At 52.7% G+C, this 20,667-nt stretch overlaps 4 protein-coding genes across 4 annotated transcripts; 3 read left to right on the forward strand and 1 right to left on the reverse strand.

Annotated features, from left to right (window-relative positions):
• Positions 1-373: 373 nt before the first annotated feature.
• On the forward strand, positions 374-2,446 carry UCRPA7_343 (putative f-box domain protein; the record flags this gene model as incomplete). Its single annotated transcript, XM_007912939.1, has 1 exon — positions 374-2,446. The coding sequence occupies one exon, from the start codon at positions 374-376 to the stop codon at positions 2,444-2,446; it is 2,073 nt and encodes a 690-aa protein (XP_007911130.1).
• An 11,363-nt stretch (positions 2,447-13,809) lies between these two features.
• UCRPA7_344 (hypothetical protein) lies at positions 13,810-14,344 on the forward strand (the record flags this gene model as incomplete). The annotated part of the gene is made up of 2 exons (XM_007912940.1): positions 13,810-14,179; positions 14,235-14,344. The coding sequence occupies 2 exons, from the start codon at positions 13,810-13,812 to the stop codon at positions 14,342-14,344; spliced, it is 480 nt and encodes a 159-aa protein (XP_007911131.1).
• Positions 14,345-14,790: 446 nt separating this feature from the next.
• Positions 14,791-16,182, reverse strand: UCRPA7_345 (hypothetical protein; the record flags this gene model as incomplete). Its single annotated transcript, XM_007912941.1, has 3 exons — positions 14,791-15,017; positions 15,067-16,050; positions 16,104-16,182. The coding sequence occupies 3 exons, from the start codon at positions 16,180-16,182 to the stop codon at positions 14,791-14,793; spliced, it is 1,290 nt and encodes a 429-aa protein (XP_007911132.1).
• A 1,616-nt stretch (positions 16,183-17,798) lies between these two features.
• Positions 17,799-20,102, forward strand: UCRPA7_346 (putative pt repeat family protein; the record flags this gene model as incomplete). The annotated part of the gene is made up of 3 exons (XM_007912942.1): positions 17,799-18,042; positions 18,093-18,673; positions 18,726-20,102. 3 exons carry the CDS (start codon positions 17,799-17,801, stop codon positions 20,100-20,102), a joined length of 2,202 nt encoding a protein of 733 aa, XP_007911133.1.
• Between the last annotated feature and the right edge of the window lie 565 nt (positions 20,103-20,667).

Consider the following 20,667-nt stretch of genomic DNA (forward strand, 5'->3'; position numbering starts at 1 on the left):
TCTTGAGGTCTTCCAATCTACCATAGAGACGACACCTTTTTTGGACTCACCTCTGTTCTTCGATATTCGATGGCGCAACTGTCGAAATAGAGGCCACGCTGCCTTCAGTCTTCACCTTTCTGATTGCATACTGCACTTGTGCATTTAACAGCTTCCTGCGTGGTGTGGTAGAGATCCTGATCCAGACCCCACCCCACCAACACGGTATTACTATCGATACGGGCTCGAACAACGCCACTCGCTGCTGATCAGAGCTCGGCTAGCATCTCGAATTGAAGGAAAACAAGTCCCTCACCCGACAGGGGGCTAAGTTAAGTTCGCTTTAGAACTCGAGGAGGAGATTACAGCTGCGTTTTGTTCAGAGACGGACACAATGAGTGAAACAGCAATTGCAGCCAATTTGGCTGCTGGTATCATTGAGGAGGTAGACGGCTTCAGCAGCGACCAGGACCGGATGGGCGCGGAAAGCCCCGACGTCATCCAGATCGAAACCCCGCCCAAGAAGAAGGAGAGGAGACAGCGACTGCTTCGAGGACTGCAGCGCATCTCTTCCTCGCCCTCGCTGGCCCAGATAGGGCGCTCGCGATCCTCAAGCAGCCCGTACCATGGGCCCGGCAGCTTTTCGTGTGTAAGTCTGGCTTCGAGCCCCTCCCCGTTCGGCCAGCCCAGCGCCGCCGGCTCGTACTTCTCCTACTCCTCAAAAGGAGGGCTCTCGACTGCGCCGACAACGCCTGGCGCCGAATCTCCCTACTACTACGATGGCATCGAGGAGATCCTCGCTGCCCGCAAGGTCGATAATGCAGCACCGGCTGGCCCGTCTACTACTACCATTGCCTTGCCAGCCGATGTGAAGCCCAAGAGAGCTTTCTTCAACATCTGGATGCACCTACCTCACGAGGTCAAGATCCATGTCCTGCAATTCCTACAGCCGAAAGAGCTTGTGCGAGTATCACGCGTGAACAAAGAGTTCTACAAGATGTGCTTTGATGGCCAATTGTGGACAAGCTTCGACGCGTCGGAGTTCTATCAGGAGATCCCCGCCGAGTCATTGGCCAAGATCATTGTCGCTGCTGGCCCATTCGTGAAGGACCTCAATCTAAGGGGTTGTGTCCAGGTGGAACATTATAAGAGAGCAGAAGTCGTCGTGAAAGCGTGCAAGAACTTGATTAACGCGACTCTGGATGGCTGCCGTAACTTCCAACGTACGACGTTACACAGCCTGCTCAGAAGCAATGAGAAGTTGGCAAACCTTGACTTGACCGGGTTGAGTGCAGTAACTAACACCACATGTAAAATCATTGCGCAGTCTTGTCCGTCACTGGAGAAACTCGACGTCAAGTGGTGTGAGCATATGGATGCCCGCGGTATCAAGATGGTAGTGGAGGGTTGCGCCATGCTTAAAGACTTGCGAGCCGGTGAGGTCAAGGGCTTCGACAACCGGGAGGTTGCAGAAGCGATATTCCAGACCAACAATCTAGAGAGGCTGGTCCTGAGCGGATGCGAAGACCTAAACGATGCGGCCCTCCGCATCATGATGCACGGAAGCAACCCGGAAATCGACATACTCACCGACAGGCCGCTGGTGCCGCCGAGGAAGCTCCGTCATCTTGACCTCAGCCGATGCTCTAACCTTACAAACAACGGCGTCATGGCTCTCGGCCACTTCGTCCCGGAGCTCGAGGGTCTACAGCTCAGCGGGTGTACCGCTCTATCGGACGCAGCACTTGAGCCGATCTTGGCTACGACACCACGTCTGACCCATTTGGAACTCGAGGATCTCGCAGAGCTGAGCAATTCTATCCTCTCCGAACATTTGGCCAAAGCTCCCTGCGCACCGAAGCTCGAGCTCTTGTCAGTCAGTTACTGCGAGAACCTCGGCGACACGGGCATGCTCCCCGTGATTCGAAATTGCGTCAATCTCCGCTCGGTGGACCTGGACAATACACGAATCAGTGATCTCACCCTCGCTGAGGCGGCTGCGATGGTCCGCAAGCGCTCAGGGCGCACAACAGATCGCACCAACCGCCCCCGAGTCGGTCTCAACATGGTCGTCTACGACTGCCAGCATGTGACATGGACGGGCGTGCGCGAGGTCCTGTCCCGCAACACCGAGATCAAGACACCCAGAGCCGACGCCAACTCCCGGCCGGTATCGACGTATCCCACCGAGGTGATCGCCCTGAAGTGCTTCTACGGGTGGCAGATGACGGTGGACGAGCACACGAAGCGGGTGCTCAAGGGCGACCTAGCCGCGGCCAGCAGGCTGGAGCGCAAGTGGGCAGACTACATGCAGGCCAACGAGGAGGCCGGGGCCATCGGCGCGGGTATTCGCCGTAGGAGGCGACGCGCTCGCGAAGCCCAGATGGCACATGCCGATGAGGAGGAGGCCGGGGCGACGGCCACCGGGCGCAGGCGGGCGAGGACCGCGGCCTGTGCCATCATGTGAGCACCGGCGCAGTGCCAGAGACAACAGAAGCTTGGAGTGTGAATCGCTTCTTGCTTTGCATTACGTATAGTGGTTTCTGGCGCATGGGCATCTGTCTAGACAGCATGGGTGGATGGGTTCGCTGGTCTTGGCTGGTATACGACGTTCGGCTAACACCAGAACATATTGACGATTTACACCAACGCTGGGACGGACTCTTTGCTTTACGTGCCTGTGTTGGGTGTCTTGGGCGCATGGGTTCAGATTAGACTTTTGGGGGGCTCATTTCTCACATTTCCATCGGCGCTTGCCTTTCACGCCTTCCTTGGCTTACTGCATGCAGCGAGCAGAGCAGGGCGAACGCATACGATATACGCATTTGGGCGCTTTTCATTCCTTGTGGTGATTGTGTGTAGTTGGGGCTTGGAAGATATCTCCTTGGCTCCGTGGCTACTCGCGTCTCCTGTGTGTGTATGTAAATATCTCTGTTGTTCGGAACGGTAGACACTTCAGATTGTCTGTCACTCTCCCATATAGACCAAATGAACATGCGTGAAACATACTTTGGAAACTGGAGACTTTGCTATTCCATGTGTGCGTATTCCACAGATTTGTCAGATTGCTAAAGTGCTCTAGAGGGTTGTCTTGCTCTGATATTGCTGATCGTCTGAAACAGGGGATCGGAATATATTCAAATGATCTTCCTACTATAGACTTGCAGCAAGATCTTCTGAAACACTACTCTACTTGAGTCAACAGGCCACAAAAGAAAAATCTGCTCTGTCTAAATTTGCGGACATGATTGACATTCTTTTGGGAATTCTCCCTGCCCACGAGACACCCCTGAGTCCTGGGGCATGGTCACCGCGCTTGAGCAGAATCATCCTTACGCCAGGAGACGGCTACAGAGAATCCCTGTCCCTAGGGACCTTTTCTACAGAGAAGTTTGTTTACCTTTGGAGCAACTGCTAGCATTTCGGACTATCCGTTCGCAATCTCACGAGAGTGTTCACTCCCAATGAGTATATTGCTGTGCTCTGCAATGATTGGTACGCCCAACTTCGAAGACAACATGACAAGATCGAGCTCATTCCTAGCCCATTTCATAGAAAGACCTTCTTTACGATTGCAACTTCCTACAGAGTAAATGGCCACATTCTATGATAGGTTGACGATCAAGTTGTGGACAACTGTGCTCCCCTGGCTAGAGAACCCGACATGGGCACGCACTCTCTTCTCCAGCCTTGCGTCCTGGAACAGCCGTCGCTGCAGTCTCTGCGCACCAGAATCTCGACAGCTAGTCGTGTCAGGGGAGCACATCACTCACTACCCCTGAACTAAGTTCCGATCGGGACAATGTAGATTTCACACCTAATGCATGCAAAGCCGATGCAAGGCACCAGAGTCACGAATAGTGCCTGAGAAGCAGGTGAAACACTCGGGGTGTCTGAGGTGGGTGCTCCAGTTCAACGGCTTCAAGTCTTGCAAAAGGTCAAGTCCACGGGGCTCCTTGGTTGCGCACACGCCTCCTGGGCCTTTGGGGGTCTTGAGTCGTAAGCTTCTGGTTCAGCAAGGGGGTGGGTGGGTGCTTATCGATTGCGCTGGTCAAATTGTCGTCAGCAGCATGCACGTTCAGGGAGAGAAGGGCAATCGCAGGTGAAATATTGCATTTCGAGTTTCAATTCATCTGTCCTGCGTTGGACGTCACTGGGTTGAGGTTGATTGTGACATGCATGTGTTGTTTCATTTCCTCAATAACGCTTCGGTCACAGCTGAACTCGGGGGCACCAAACTCAGTTGTTTGGATGAAAAAGAGATATTTCGGCAAGAGTTGTACAAGTATTCGTTTCACGTGCCCGTAGCCATGAACGAAAGGCTTCCACACTTGCGAGTAGACCTTGAATTTGACAGGACTTTGTGTATTGGGTTATGTCAGTAAGTCAGAGCTAGAAAATTATCAACCTCAACTCGGGTTCAGCAACGAAACTCGAAACATTGGCAAAACTCAAGGCGGTCGTCGTCAAGCACAGCCCTCCTAGTGCTCCCTTTTCATCGTCCTAGCCAGAGAGACAGACATAGCACATGTCGCTACGTGCACGCTCCTCATAAATGCTGGAATCTTCCAGGCGACTGACCCCTAACTTCTGCGTCATCCCTTGCAGGCTCGGACTCGCCACGGTTCCCCGAGGGATGAGACAACACGAGAGAGACAAAGACCCTTCTTCCACATCTGTGCTAAAAATTGTTTGCCCTGCATACGGGTCTCTAGAGTGGACCCTGGAGGCGGTTCGGTTCAGAGTGCTGTGATGTGGTGATGTGTGACAGCGATTGCTCAACCGCTTAGCTAATGCAAGGAATATCAACAATCCTGTACAGCATCAAGGCGACAGTCACCCCTTCTCTGTGCGACTCGCTTTGTTAGATTTACGGCCACCTGGCTATCGGTAGGTTTAGTCTGCAGATTAACTGGGTCAGGTGAAGCGTCCATGGTTGTACACGGCCAGTCCTGTTTCAGTATGTCGGTCGGTTCGCATCAATATCTACCGACGCCATGGGAGACGTTCCAAGGTACTACGATGAGGTAGGTGGCATCATGCCGGGTGTCTGTCATGTTTGGCTCACGAGAAGGGACGAAACCCACTGGGCGTTTATCTCAGATTGTCTCTGATCTAAAATCGCATTCTAAAATAGCGTCTATGACCGTTGCTGCGGCACAAGTCCGATTTGCCCAAGTGCGACTAAGGCGAGGGGGTTGAAGGGGCAGATAAGAAAGATATGGACGATATAAGTCAAGCCTCGTGGAGTCGTGTTTACGTTTCCATCACTAGGACGCTGGTATCAGGCTCCATTGAGCCGTAGTGTACCGCAATGGGTCTCATACCCCTCACCTTTGAGGCGCGGGAGGCTGGTCGAGGCTTACTTGAGAAACTCAAAAATCCGGATTCGTACAGCATGCTGGACCGTTTGACTACATTAGTCTGGAATGGCGTTACGATAGGGCCCTGCACGATGCTCAAAGCAAGGACGATGATGCATCGTGAGAATTGAGTTGAGCAGTGACCCAAAATCATGTGAAGGCCGAGGACCCAATTATGACTTATCGCTCGCGGGGTCGATCGGCCTGCCTCGATAAGAGCAAATCCCGGTGGCCGGCAGTCGTTCGCTACTCTCCACTTTCTCCAAAGATCCGTCGCGGATCTCGTCCACTCCGATGTGCTAGACGGCGATCAATCGGACCACTTCCCAGCGCTCTGGATGACCGACGACATACCACAGTGCAGTACGCGCCCAAGGCTGTGGTCACGAGGGAGATCATTGACTAGGGGAGCTTCTTAGTGCGCTTTGCATTTGCCTCGGCTACACCAAGCGTAGGCTTGTTCACTCGACCTCGACTCCCCAGAGACACAGAGCTATTGTTCCTCATGTTCAGTCCCTCGAAAAACTCGTCAATTGCACCTTCACCAGCGAAATGACGCTACAGGTGATTTATGTGACTCGTCACGGGGTAAGCCTTCCCCCCCCCTGATAGCGCAGCCTTACTCACCCAGCGCATTCGACGAAACTTGCCTACTCAGAGCAAACTGTGGCGCAACCCACCTGATGAGGCGCGGGCAAAGCTTTAACTGTGATTGGCATGCTGACTTGGGGAAACAAACCTTCAGTTTCGTTCAAACTGGCTTGTCAACCCATCCACAGGCAACTATACAGCCTCGATCCCCTCTCCAACGGGTATATCCGCGGATCCTGCATTGACGGCTCATGGGGTTGACCAGGCAAAAGAACTGGGAGCTCACCTGCTCACCGTCAAACCGCCAGTTGAGCGGGTGTACTCGAGTCCTTACTACCGCTGTTTACAGACAGTGGACCCTTTCATCCAAGAGATAGCCTCCGCTAAGCCGGCGGAGACTGCCTCAGGGGTATACAGAATACGTGGAGAAACTGGATTATCGGAATGGTACGGCTCGGCCCCATTTGAACATCCTACGTCAGCTGGCCCAGAAAGGCTGAAGGAACTATTTCCAGCCTTTGATGGAGACTACGCTCCCAAGGTGGTGCCTAGTAGGATGGGGGAGTCGATAGATCAGCTCCATGACCGCGTTGCCACAACTTTGGACGCCATAATTAGGCAATGTGACAGAGAAGGGGTGCGGGCCGTGTTGCTCTGCACACACGCCGCCGTGGTGATTGCTCTTGGGCGGGTGCTGACAGGGAACATGCCTGACAATGTCGAAACTGAAGACTTCCGGGCTTTCACCTGCGGCTTGACGGTGTACCAGAGGAGGTCTTCCGGAGGAGAATTCCCTGGGCAAAAGGAATGCAAAAAAGTGGCCATGGGAGTTAGTCCGGCCCACGCTGTGGAGACCCAGACGGCAACCGTGCACCGCCGAGATGCCGGAAACTGGAGCAGTCCCAGCTTCGGGAAACCTGCCGATCGTATCTCAGCTAACGGTGATCTGACCTCAGGGCAATCAGTATCATGGAGACATGGTCAAGGTGTAGGTGGTGGCTGGAATTGCGCAGTGAATAGCGACTGCAGCTTCTTGCGTGGAGGGGAAGAAAGGGGATGGTAAGTTAAAGTTTGGGAGTGATCGGCATGCCCTTGCGGGGCGTGCCCAATAGTTCCGTTGATAATTGCTTCTGGAGAACCACATTGGCTGACCATACGGCAACAGGCGCTTCTCTGGAGATGAGTCTTTCAGCGACCACAGCCCACAAGCACAGGATGACGCAGGGGTCGAACTTGGCGTAATTGTAGAAGGGAAACAAGCCAGCAGCAAAATTCCTCAAAAAACTGGTGGCTCGCGACTCTAGCTGAAGGGAGGGATTGTGATCTCAACAACACCTCAGCCTTAAAGCAGGTGGTTGAATTAGTCGCGGCCGGTCTTTCGTCCGCGGGGCCCGCGCTCTATCTCTCAAGTGAGACCAGCGCCAGATTCGTCTCAAAAGAATTCAATAAATTCAGTGCTACGTCGATCACCTACATGTTAAGTATATTGATTAGCTCGTCATGAGATATGGATGCAGAAGTTAGCAGATGTGGGTTGTGAAGCGTTAGCAAATCTGACAGCTTCGCGTTGGGACAGACGACTAGAGTCTACTTGCAGGCTGGGGAGATAGATACTTAGAGATGGGTACGTACTTTAAGACTACGGGCCTCTTAATTGCGTGCGATGCAGGAGAGATCCATACCAAGGCGCCTGATAGACGACGATTCGTGCCGACTAGAGATCCGATATGAGATATCCGCCAAGACCACAAATACATATTTCAACCTATTGGCTCTTCCTCGAGTTCAAAGTTGTCGTCCAGGTGCCGGCCGAATGTTCGGGCTCTACTTCCTCGCAGCCTGAACAATACAAGGTAAAGTGCAACTGAAGCATACGCAAAACCTGTCGCCTACATTAGCCTTGCGAAGACCCTAAGCGGGACAAGATCGGATTTGCTAGACAAAATGCGGTGTGGTTTAGGTATTAGTTGCGCACTTGTGTAGGGAACTACAAGGAACTTGTGTGGAAAAATTACTAGCAATAGCCTTGACGAATGAAGAACACATGCTTGCTATCTGGCCGCGTTGGACGAGAAAAAGATCTGTTGAGCTTCAGGCTTCTATATTTGCCACCTGTCAGAAAACACGTTGATCGCACGAGGTATTCCCTATTTGATGGCCTGAACCTTCATGACGGAACTTGCGCTTGCCACGTCGCTGGTGGGTGGGTGTCCATATCTTCAGTGACGACTTCGAAGGGCCGACAGCTGTTGTGTAACTCACAGCAGGTGCCGGCCTGCTTATCGTTACACGGCTGTCGACGTGGGCGTTGGGAAGGCGATGATTCTGCCACGCTAGCATCGACAATGGCTCAGGTGGGCCAGTTAAGGAGGCGCGGGAACACAGCGGGTGGCTTGCCGTCTGTCTTCAAAGACACTGCGCGACACCGCTCTGTACTACGCTTGCAGACAGGATCCCTGTATTTACCCCAGATGTGGCAGTGAGCTGGCTATCGACACCCTCTGATGCCTGCTATGGAGCACAAGACGACAAGAGGGAGAGAGCCTTCTCTAGAATGATGCAATTGAATGATCCAGCCAACTTTGGTGATATTCCCTGGTTAGGATAGCATCTGCATATCGGGCTGTGATCACGATCTCGGAATTCAATCTCAAGTTTGCCTTTGCAGTGCTAAAGAAGCCGACGCAAAGTCACGAGTCAGGTCCCTTGAAGTCCTCGAGTTGCGAGGTTCGCGTGACACAAACATGAGGAAAAGAGAAACGAAAGGCATCGTCGATAGTCAGTGGCGTAGGTGTCGATAACAGCGTCCATTGTGGTGTGCCACACCTACATAAATTGACGATGAAGTCGAATCTGCAACCCAAGGGATGGTAGGTCGGAAACCGTCTCCGCAGTGGTTCTCTCAGATTAGCGGGACAGGGGTAGTGTGAGTAACCTGAATAGGCCTAGAAGCCAGACTTCCCAGCACTTTCGTCGGCAGAGGGCCTTCACACCAGAGCAGAGACCACACGCTTGCGCCACTAACATTTTGAGACTCGGCCGAAGACGTACTATAGCCCACTAGCACATGAAATCGATCAGATCTCAGATTCGGACATTACTCCCGCTGAGAGACCAAATTTCGGATGCATGGTTCGCTCGACAAATGTGAAAGCTAGACGGCCAATTATCGATTGGAAAGGTCAGACCGATGGCTCCCTTGCAGGCCTAGGATTCTGAGAGGTCTCATATTCCAAATCGCGCGACGGTGGCCTATTGTGCCCCTATCCGAAGGTCTCAACACCAGACCGTGCCCCAGAGGACATGAGATGAGATGGGCGCCCCTCACGTTAGGTGAAGTAGCGCGCCCACTTCGGTGGGAAAGGGGGGATCGCGGCTTCCGGATCGCAGTGACGGTCGCTCTTTTAGGGTTCTCTGCATGCGCTACACATGTGACCCTCGTATGACTTTGTGCCTGGCATTGCCCACTCCGGAAAGGTCGTTGTCCCTCTCAGTCCTCGTGTGATCTGTTTTGTGTCGATCACTCAGATCTAACTGCCAAGCAGAGCCTCAGGTAGCAGAAGCAGGAAATTTTGCCAAGACTTTTTACTAGGGTCTAAAATAGACGATCCGTGCGGGCAGCAGAGGAATGCAGCGTAGCGTGGAAGTTCAAGAGAATGTCGTATGTCTACGCTAAACGCCACAGCCGATACAGATCGGGATTGTCATTGGCTTGAAGCCGAGCTGTGGTCCCGCGATGTGTAACGATGATACTCCTCGAACCTGTTCGACATCTCCACCGACTAATCCCCAGATAGTGATTGGCCACCGGACCGTTCCTAGCGGAGAGGGATGTTTCCTTAGCACTGGATGGACGACTCGAGCATGAGTAGGTACATTGTGCCGTTCAGAGTTTGGTTCGACAGGATGATCATCAGCTGTTCCTCCCTGCTTCAAGGACAATTATTGCAGATGCCCGTATGCTGAGAGCTGGCACAGCGGGTCTCGTCCGCACGGGCCGGGCCCTTTCGTCCAGTCCACCTTACGGACTGCTCCACATAGGAACCGTAGACCTGGGCCTCATACGAGTAGACTCCGTCTTGGGGCTATCCGGAGGATGACACCCTTCTTGTAAAGGAAGGAAGCTCAGCTGACAAGCACAAGAAGCAAAGCGAGAGGGCCGAGCAAGTTTGTTTCTGAAGCCGAGCCATGGTTTTTGCCATCACAATTAAATGGCAGGTCATTGCGAGCATGGGTACTGTACACATAAGGGAGAGAACGGCGTAGAGACATCGAGGTAAAAAGGCGTCCTTAGCCCTGAAATCAAGCCACCGCGTAGCATAGCAGCAGAGACGAAAGCCCGAATCGCTCGTTCAAAGAGCAAAAATGGAGGTGGTTCTCTGGTGGTGCAATACCTGACTGGGAGCAGAAAAAGAAAGGTCTTGGGCGGTGGATCTTGTCGTGTAGGAAACTCCACCGTCCCTGCACTGCTTTCAGGTTGGTCGTCAACAACCTTGTAGAGCAAGCACGACCTACCTCTTTCAAGTAAGTTCTACACTGCAGGCCTTGCCAGGCTGTGAGTGAGGTGAGGTGAGGTGAGGGCGGAGGGACGGTAGCAATTCTGGGCAAGTTCTTGTTTGTGTGAGGTGGACTCGACCCTCCTTCGTCCCGTCCCTTCCTTCCCTTTCTTCCCTTTGAGCCCTTGCTCTGCTGGACTGAATGAACGACTGCACGGAGCGGAGCGTGCCCCGCTCTCCACTCTTCTGTTCAGCTTGGAACCCCGGCCGTAGAGGGAAGGAACGATGGCCACCGGTGGCACCTGGAAGGCAGTGAGGCAGCTCGTCCGGACACCTCGGGGGCAGGTACCCAGACAGGTCGTGACTGCTGTCGGGGTGCACACTACAGGCAACTGCGCCTGGCCTGGCCTGGTGAAGTCAAGTCAGAACGACAAGCACGGCAAGAATGGCAAGAATGGCCAGGTCTGCTAGGCCTGATTGATGCTGCCCGTTGCTTCCTTGCTGCAAGCCTGGCACCCAGGCAAGAGTTGACAGGCTGCACGATGCTTGCTTGTTGATCAGATCAACCCACGATCTTGAAAATGACAAGCGTTGAGCACCAAACCATGCGCCTCCTGCAGCTCGACATAAACGGGAATAAGAACCTGCCTAGCTCACTGCCGCTGACGCCCCTGCCAGCCAATCGCTGACCTCGACTTGACCAGCACCCAGCAACCGTCAGGTTCCTAGCTACCTACCTACAAACCAAGGTACCTAGTTATGCCTCGCAGAATCCGAACATTTACCCTGCCTTAGGTGCGAGGACCTGATTTTACCCTATTGAGCTGGCTGTCTAAATGCCCACCTACTAGCTATGGACTGTGTGCCTTAGCCTGTGGCTATCTCTTCGGATGATTTGTAGCGATGTAATAATGACGTACTTGCATCAATTTGTTACGAGCAGTGCAAATGTTGACATGGACAGAACGCTCAAACTCACATCCTCGTTGCCAAGGTGAAGAGTGAGGAGAACTAACATTAGCTACAGAACGAAAGAAATACGACAATCGATATACGGCATGCATCCGAGTCAGCTGGTGTGGTGTGGGTAAGAGTTGCGGGCCGCTGGGGAAGACGTCCCTTGGGGGCCTGTGGTGTCACCAGAAGTAACTCTTGGGAGACCCTGTCCAGCGTTACAATCAGCACAAGAGTCAGTCACTCTATCGGTCAGTCAGTCAAGTCAGAACATACGTTGTCCCTTCTAGTCCCAATCATGGACCAACAACCAGGTCGGCGATCTGAATCGCGTCCCTGGTACATGAAGACCCCCACCACCGATCTGGAGCCCGATCTTCTGCAACTAAAACCTCACGGTGTCATTTGGCTCCAGCTGGTTGCGTGTGCTGGGCCCTGTCAAGCGTTGAATTAGAGGGCCCCTCTCAAGGCGCCCCATAAGCTTCACCATGCCGTTGCAGTAGGCATGGGCCAAGTTCCTGACCTTGCCGGTTGTTCCTTGTGAAAATCACCCGCCATGCGGTTTTGACAATTGCCAAATCTGAGGGAGGGGGCGTGTGAGGTCTAATTATCACATCGGTCCAGGGTCACTGATCGTGTCCCGGCCTTCATGCGCCTCACGCTTTTGGAGGCGTCATCGAGGACTGTGAGAAACCGTAGCCTTTGGAAGAACTGTAAGAACTCAGGTCTGCAAGCGAAAGCCACATCATTACCGCCACTTCAGATCGTGCTGGATTACCCAATCAAGAACAGCGGCTCAGGCGGAGGCAGGTTCAGTTCCAGGAGGCAAAAGGTCCTCGTTACACAAGATGGCTTATGGAGGCGCAACCCTGGAGCGTTCACTCTGGCCCCGGGCTGACTTACAACCTGGGGGGGCAACTCGAGCTGAGACATTCAGCAAATGAACTTACACATGGTTGATCTGTGCCCTCCGCCCGGACCGCTTTGGTTGACGGCTCATCTCGCCATCTCTGTTTGGGTCACCTGGGGTTCACTTGCCAAACGCCAAATCTGGCGGGTTCTGCATCTTCACATACAAGGCACAAGGCGCCCCCTTGCTCCAATTCACACACACAAAAGCGGAGATAGATCGGGCGGTTCAGTCTTGGTTGTGCACTAGCAGACGCAACCACAACACACCCCTTGTCGACTCTTGTTTTCGGCGGTGCATTAGGTTTGCTGGCAAGTCTCCCATTCTACTGCATGTCCCGCCTGCGCTATCGAGTACAAACACACACCTAGCCTCTTCCATAATGTGACAGAATGGGCCGAATGTGCGGGCCTGTCTATGCATGTTGGAAAGCTACTTTCGTCGATCGATAAACGAGAAAGCCATTGTAAAAGTCCATGGGGGAACCTTGGCAGGTGTGTGTGAATGTGTCAGTTGCTGGAACAAGGACAGACCCTCGATCACCCATTGTGCAGAGTAGATCAGGGACGCATCCCCAAACGTCTTATAAATAAGACCCTGGAAATCCTGACCCTGAGGTCTCAACGTTCATCGCGGAGTACATGCCCTTCTTCCCACACCTTTGTCCATATAATAGTGGTTGCTTGTTATACCCAACCCACCAGTGGCTTTCTCTCATTCCTCACCACACCACCTTTTCAAGACTGGTCTTCCCGTATCTCTTGAGAATATGATCCGGCCCGTCGACCTACCCTCCAAGAGGGAAGGAAGTCCATCTTCTTTCAACATCGGAAAGCTCCCGAGGATCGTGACCATGCCAGGGCTCAATATACTCCAAAATGGTCCTGTCAAGCACTCTCCCACTGAAGAAAGCGCGGCTGAGGTCCTTGCCAATCTCTCGGTTCAGTCTGTTATGCCACAGACCAAAGTTGTTCCCGAGTTAACTGTTGACGGTAAGCATATCTCTTGTCATCTTCCCGGGAAAAGTTCGATGCTCATGCTTCTGACAGTTCCCCGGTCTCTTCCATACCTCCAGCAATGGACCATTCCCAGTTTGAAGGACCTGGACGCTACTGTTGCATCTTGGCGTGCTCGTGATGACCGCCGTCCTTCTAACGCATCGTCAATTACGAGACGTAGTAGTTACCAGTCCGACGCAAACTGGTCCGAAGTTGTTGCCACACCATCATTGTCGTCTCCGGGGCTGTCCAGTGCGCACCTGTCGCCTCTGATGTCCCCAAGAACACCGCGTGAAAGTAGGAGCCCGTCATTCCAAGCCAGCCCCAACCAATCTTTCGATAGCTCGCTCTCGTCGTCCGAGTATTCATATTACCCTCAGCCTCAGCACACTGTTAAGCTTCCTCGGCTATGTCAACCACGGATTCACGGTAGCCATATTGGTCCTGTGTCAGACGGCATCAAGAAGAGGAGAGCACCCAAGAAGACTGAAAATGAGCCTCACTTCAATCAGAAGTATATGATCGAATGCAGAAATTTCATGCTTTACCAACTCATCGACATTGGCAAAGACTGGTTGGAAGTCGTTGAGACGTATCACAGCCACGCTTCCAAGCTCATCAAAGACCAGAAGAAGGCTGAGATTGAAAGCAAGCGGAGAATTCAAGGCTTGCAGGGCTGCTATTACCGACTCAATAACTTCGTTCCTGCCCTAGACAAGGACGGCAACCTCCTCTTCAATGATGATGGCAAGGAATACACCATCCTCCTGCAAGTTCGCCAACAGAAAGACGAATTGCTCGGCCTGATCGACCGATACCCTGAGCGTGTTTGTTATGAGAACTACTCATGGGTATCACCAGAGCACATGAAAAGGGCTGAAGAGTTGAGTAAGTCTGATCGCGACGCCGCAACTTTGTGAACTCATGCTAACGTGCGCAATAGCCGCGCGCAGAAACCAGCAGAGGTTAGCAAGAGGCCTACCTCCATGGTCACCTAAGCACCAGGAGACCCGAGTAGTCCACACTCACCATGGCAACCCACCAGAGGCGTGATTGAAAGCGCCCTCTTGGTAATGCCGTCATGATTCCACGTTTTTAATGTCCCTACTCTTCGCCAGGAGGAGTCATCGCATCCTGAGCATTTCATAATTTCGTTTTCTTCTCTTCTCTTCTTCACCTTGAACTTTATTTTCTTCACCTTCGTTGTATATACCAAAAAAAGTATATCACTGGCTGGGCGGCGGACTCCTCAAATCTTTGTACGCTTTAGACATGACCCGGGCGGGCTACTTGCCACGTCGGTCATGTAAAATAACGGGGTTTTATACCACGAGACAATGTAATGAAAACATGTGGGATGTGTATGATCAGGCCAAGGCTATTATTATGATAGGGAGGGTATCTTTTTTTCCACTATGAATAGGATAGGGTGGGAATGGACTGCAATGACACAATATAGCAAACAAGACCTCGCAAACAATGTGCATGTGACTTGCGGACTACAGTGCCATCATATCCTCGTCCTCGGAGCGTTGCTGTGGTGGTCGGCGACCAACGTACTGTCTGAATTGGCTGGGTTCATCCTGGTCATCGATGGCGTAGGCGTCTTCGTCGAATTCTTCAAGATCTGAAGCATTGCCGTTGCGATAGTGATAGGGATCGCGACCGTATTCATCGTCGGAGGCGACTTCATCATCTGGATAATCTGCCGTGTAGTAATCCTCGGCTGGCAAATCATAAGCAATTGGGCATAATCACATCTTGAAGAAACTCACCGTTCTCATCCTCATCGTCTTCGGCCCAGTCATCATCACTGTCATCCTCGTTTCCGTAGAAGAACTCGACATCTTGTTCTGTGCCGAAAACTAGCAGACCGATTGTCTCCGGAGGTACCGCATCACCCAGGGTTGTAGCGGGAACACGGATGTACGTCTCAATGACATAGTCGTCCTCGTCGATGTCGCTATCCTCAATATCCATGTCGACATCCTTGTTCGTCTGCTTGGCAGCGGCAGCAACCTCGGGATGGCGCTCAGCATATCTCTTGAGAGGCGCTTTCGGCTTGAACTTCATCCCTTGGGGTGACGTCGGGCCTTGCTTCGATGCAGGTGGTTCAGCTTTGCTCTGTTGGTTCATACTATCGATGTTGCGCCCAATCTCTTGCAGGGTGAACTCCTCCATCTCTCGGACGAATTGATCCTGGTCCACGGTCCATCGATGCATGAGAGACGGCGGCAAGCCCGACTTCGCCTTGTCGGTGGGTTTTTGAGGAGCTGAGGGCTGCTTCTTGTCTGCGCCCGGTCGCTTCGGCAGCCGCTGCGGAGTTACCTCCACGTCCATTGCGGAGGCGCCCCGCGCCATTTCTCGTTCCACGGCATCGGCAACCTTTCTCTTCCGGCTGCGCTCGACGAAGATAGCCGGGGATGAATGCCGCGACTTCTTGCTGATACCAGAGCTTAGGGCCGGACGAGGCACTATCGCGTTTCTCGACATGTGGAATCGTCGGGGTTCGAGGGCAGAGCCGGACGACGCAGGGGACTTCGGCGGGCCATTGGCCTCCGGCACCGCTGTGGACACATCTTTGCCAGCTCGAGAGGCTGCCTTAACTCGTTCGAGTGGGATGAGTTCGTCACCTGGCTTGGACGAGTGGATGACGGGCTTGAGGTCTCGGCGGGGACGGTTTGGACCTTTCGCCTGGTCTGCTAGGTCTCTTCGTTGGTAGATGAAGTTGCCACTCTGGCGTCGCTTCTCCTCCACGCCTATGGATTCAGTTAGTACGTCGTTGACACCAGCGAAACAGGGGCGTACATACGGAGGTAAGAGGGGGCTTGGTCATCTTCGCCCTCGCCCCTCTTGCGCTTGATCTGAATGGTCTGGGGAGGCAGGGACATCTTGTCTATTAATGTATGCAGAGAGAATCCAGCTCCCTTGGTTAAAAGGGGGGATACGGAGGGGTCAAAGGGTTTGAAAAGGGAGCATGAGGAATGTTGGCGACTGGGTCCAGTTCGTGATCGATAGATTGCTGGAATGTGATCGCTCCACAGGTGGGCTTTGGTGGTGGTGATAGGTGTTTGCGATACACCGCCTTGGGCAGAAAAAAGACCAGCATTAGCCACACTGACGTAGTCACAAAGTACTCCACATTTATTAGGTGTCTTCGAGGTTCATCCTCTCTTCGTTCATTCATTGTCTTTGTGAGAGATCTTATGCTCATTGGAAGTCAATCAATTGCGTATTTAGGCTTTCAGGACACGGGCAAAACATCTGCTTGAATTTTCTTAAGCTACAGATGCTGTCGAGACTAGGTATCTGCTCCTGAATTCCTGGTTAGAGCTGTGCCCTTTGGATTCGAAATGCTGGGGTCAGACCCGGGAAAATGGTACATTCAGCTCTCTTTCATGCAGTCGAATGGTGAAGCAAACAGGTAGGCAAATCGCAGGCCAATATTTCCAGGTTCCCATGCAAGCTTCCAATTCGATCGCTTGATTCGTAAGATTAGCCTGTCAGCACAACACATCATCACCATCCTCCTCCATCACGGTTCAGGTTATAAAAGAATACATTGGTTGAATCCCTTCAATGCCAGCGGCTCTGGCTGGCAGGTATTCGATTTGAGTTCAACGGCCTCGGTGCAAGCCCACATGGGGCCAGTTGTTGCCGCCCGGAGTAAACTGTCCATCAGAGAGCTATCCTGGTCTGGGGAAGCTTATTAGACCAGGGTAGCTAACAAGACGTACCCAGCTATCATCCGATGGTCATGATGCAGCACAAAGATCTGAGGGGCAGTCTTTGTACAATACTTGCCTCATTTTTGCCTGCCTACCTAGGTCCCTTAGGTAAAGTAGGTCTCTACCTCACCTTGCATTAGACAGTACAGCGGCCGACGCCCCATCCTGGAGGTGCCTTGCAACAGGATTCCCCGACCACCACTCACATCATCCCCAAGCGACGCAAGCCACCCTTCTGACCTCACCTCCCATGACCTGACCTGATCTTACTTTCGGCTGCCTTTTGCATCTGGGAGAAGCTGAAAGTCATCAACTCTCGATCGAACATTTCTTCTTTTTTTGCTCTCTACTACGGCATACCTGAGGTAAGGCACCAGCTCGCTTCATCCCCAGAGCACAGGCATATCTCAATTTCGGGCCCTGTCGTGATACCATGCACTCCAGCCCCGCAATTGAGAGCGCCACTGTCTGACCCTGCCATCCAACCTTTCCAACATGTCTGATGCTGGCTATTGTCCTAGGAATTCCTTCTTTTTTTCCTTTCATGATCTTGCTGTCTGGAAACAAAGAATATTGACAGGTCCTTAGGAAAGGCAGCTTGCTCTAATATTACACCAACCTTGAACGCACCTCCCACTGCTCTTATACTTGGAGTACAGCTCCCGTGTCTCGTGCTCATGCAAGAGCAGCCAACCGGGAAGCTCCAAGAGAACAAAAAGACAGCCTATAACCTCGGTCGTGCCATGCATCCTCATCTCGACAGCCTGTGAGAAGTTACCATGGCCGAAGCGAAGGTGCCTGTCACCATCACCTACAAGGTGTCTGGCACCCAGCCACCCTTGTATGTCGCAGGCTCATTCTCCGATCCAGAATGGGAGCCCCAGCAGATGGACTACACAACCGACGAGGATGGCGAACATACCTTCAAGAAAGAGCTCAAGCTTCAGCCAGGCTCCAAGTTCCAATACAAATTTCGCGTTGGCGAGGGTGACTGGTGGCTCGTTAATAACGATGCGCCTATAGGTACGTCCACCACTGCTATTGACGGCGAATTGATGGCCAATTTGCTCTAGTCACCGACGATTCTGGGAATCAGAACAACCTTCTCGAAGCACCACATAGTCCAGAAAATCTAAAGCTCGATCTGGATACTAAGCTGGAGCCTGAGACGAAGGTGGAGCCAGGTATCGACGAAAAGGGAATTGAGCAAGATCACAATATCGAGGAGCAGCCCAAAATCAGGATGGAGTCTGGTTTTGAACCACTGGACAAGGAGAAGGGCGTCGAGGAGGCACCAGATATCAAGGTCAAATCCGAAACGGACGATAAGTCAGCGTTGAAACCAGAGCCCGAGAGTCAAGTTCAGCCTATCGAGACAAATAGGGAATTTTCCAAGGCGAGCTTGAAGACTCCTGTGTCTATGCTACAAGACTCTATCTCGCGCTCAGGCGCGAGTACCCCCGGGTTCGTACGCACTGCAGCAGAGGTGGCGGACTCGGCTGCCCTGTTAGATCAAGAGGACCCCGAGCCAGAGATAACAGACGAGGAGGCTGGAAGATTAGGGGTTCGACGATTATCATTGACACCGATCCCACAAGTGGCGATGACGGCTGCGGAGGTCGCCGACACAGCGCGGACGCTCGACCGCGATGAGGTGAGTCCTCCGTGCAGTAGGTAGCCTCCTGCTCATTCTAACCTTCACACAGTTGAAATTTGACCTTGTCGCCACTCCAGTGACTTATCATAATCTTGCTGACGTTAGAGGCGACATGAGGGACGACAGCCTCGATCTACCCGGGGAAACCCAAGATCGCGTGCCTTTATTTGCACACGAGTGTATTGGTCTATATGAAGATGACGAGATCCCAGGAGTCTCGGAACAAGACGATCCTGAAGAGCTGCTGGGAGACCCGGCATTCGAGGTAGACGATGTGGATCTAAACGATCCGACTCTCGAGCAATTCCCCTCCAATCGAGACCAGATTATGGACACGGTGCGCAAGATGGAGACGGGCTTGAACGAGGATCAGACTCATTTCGAGGGAGTGCCACCCTCCCCGATCGTTGCAGCGAGGAGCAACAGTGTCACTGATATTCCTGGCGACTTTGGCATGTCACCGGCCAGTAGCCCGATTATGTCGCGAGGCAATCATCACCGCCCAGACCACCGTCTAGATGTCCCTAAGAGAGGATCTAGAGGATCCCTGAGTAGTGATCGATCATCGTCAGTCCTAAGCCTGGGTTCGATAGCGGAAGCCACAGAGGAGAAGGAATTGGAGTCGGAGCACACCACAGCACAGGAGATCGCACCATTAGTGGAGCAAGCAGCCAGCGCAGAGGCGGCCATCAATGTGGCTAAGGACGTGGAGGGAGAGATGTCTCTGGAAGGCGCCACAGCTGATGAGTCACCAACTCCGGTGATATTAATGCCGAGTCCTGCTTTAAAGCCAGTCCTGGCGCCAACGTCTCTCGATAGCGACGAAGATGAGGCTGTTGTTCTCAAGGGTGGTGAGGCCGAAGCCAGAAACAACGCTCAGCACGAGCATTCGGGATACTTGACACCCGAGAGAGCTGCCTCACCCCATCCACCGGAACCAGGTAGTCCGACTGAGCTAGCTCCAAACACTGCCGGCCCCACGCTGGGAATTGAGACACAAGACTTTGATTCGGCCGAGCGAAGAGGGAAAGAGGGAATAACCACAATTGTTCCCGAGAATTCCGAGTCTCACAGCCCGAAGGTTGTGGTCCATGCCGCGGAGTCTTCCAAGCCTAGTGGAGCCAGTGACGAAAGCCAGAAAGAGTCCGGGACAACGAGAAGCTTGGCGGATAGTAACGAGACGGATACCGTTGTGGATGGGCCCCAGTCCCGATCAACAGGCACCGATACGACGAACTCGACCCAACTGAAGAAGAGAAACGTCCTGAGCCCAGTTGACCGTGCTCCGACACCCGCATCGCTCTCAGAGGCTGGAAGGACAGCCGCAAAGAGTGGCAATTGGTTCTTGTCGTTTTTCAGATTGATCTTTGTCGATTGGATCGGTGGATTCATCGGTAGGCTGTTTGCATCACGACGCAAGACGTAAGAAGCACCTCATCTGATCTTGCTGTCATCAATGGTTGACTCCATGATAGACTATTAACGGCTGGGACCGCCGTAGTTGTACTCGGAGTCGCCTGGTGGAAGGCACGAATTCAAACGTCGTAGATCTCGCACGTCGAACAGCAAGGAGGAAAGTAATGTACCAAGGAAGTACTGTAGTCAACCCTCTCATCTCGGTGGTAATGGAAAAGTTTTTTTGGGCGAGGACAATTGAAACAACATGATGGCTAGGAAATCTTGTATGGCATTGTAGGACATCATAGGCGATCCGCGAACAAGCGTTGATCCATAGACACGAGCACTTGCATCTCTATCTAATTGACTTTCAGGACTGCGGAATGACCGTTGATGAACCACCAAAAAGCGCCCTAATTAGCACAGGAACTCTGAAACTAAGTTTGGCTAAGAATTGCCTTTCGCGAATCAAATCCAATTGTCTCAATCCTTCAATGAAAGAGCCTCAGGAACCGTTTTGTAGCTGAAAACCTACTGGTCATCATAATTCGCCAGTCTGAAATGTTTACCGTCGACCCCTGGATTTTGCTATT

This window comes from Phaeoacremonium minimum (genome assembly GCF_000392275.1).
Source record: "Phaeoacremonium minimum UCRPA7 unplaced genomic scaffold PA7_03_scaffold_27, whole genome shotgun sequence".
In the NCBI taxonomy this organism is placed as follows: Eukaryota; Fungi; Ascomycota; class Sordariomycetes; order Togniniales; family Togniniaceae; genus Phaeoacremonium; species Phaeoacremonium minimum.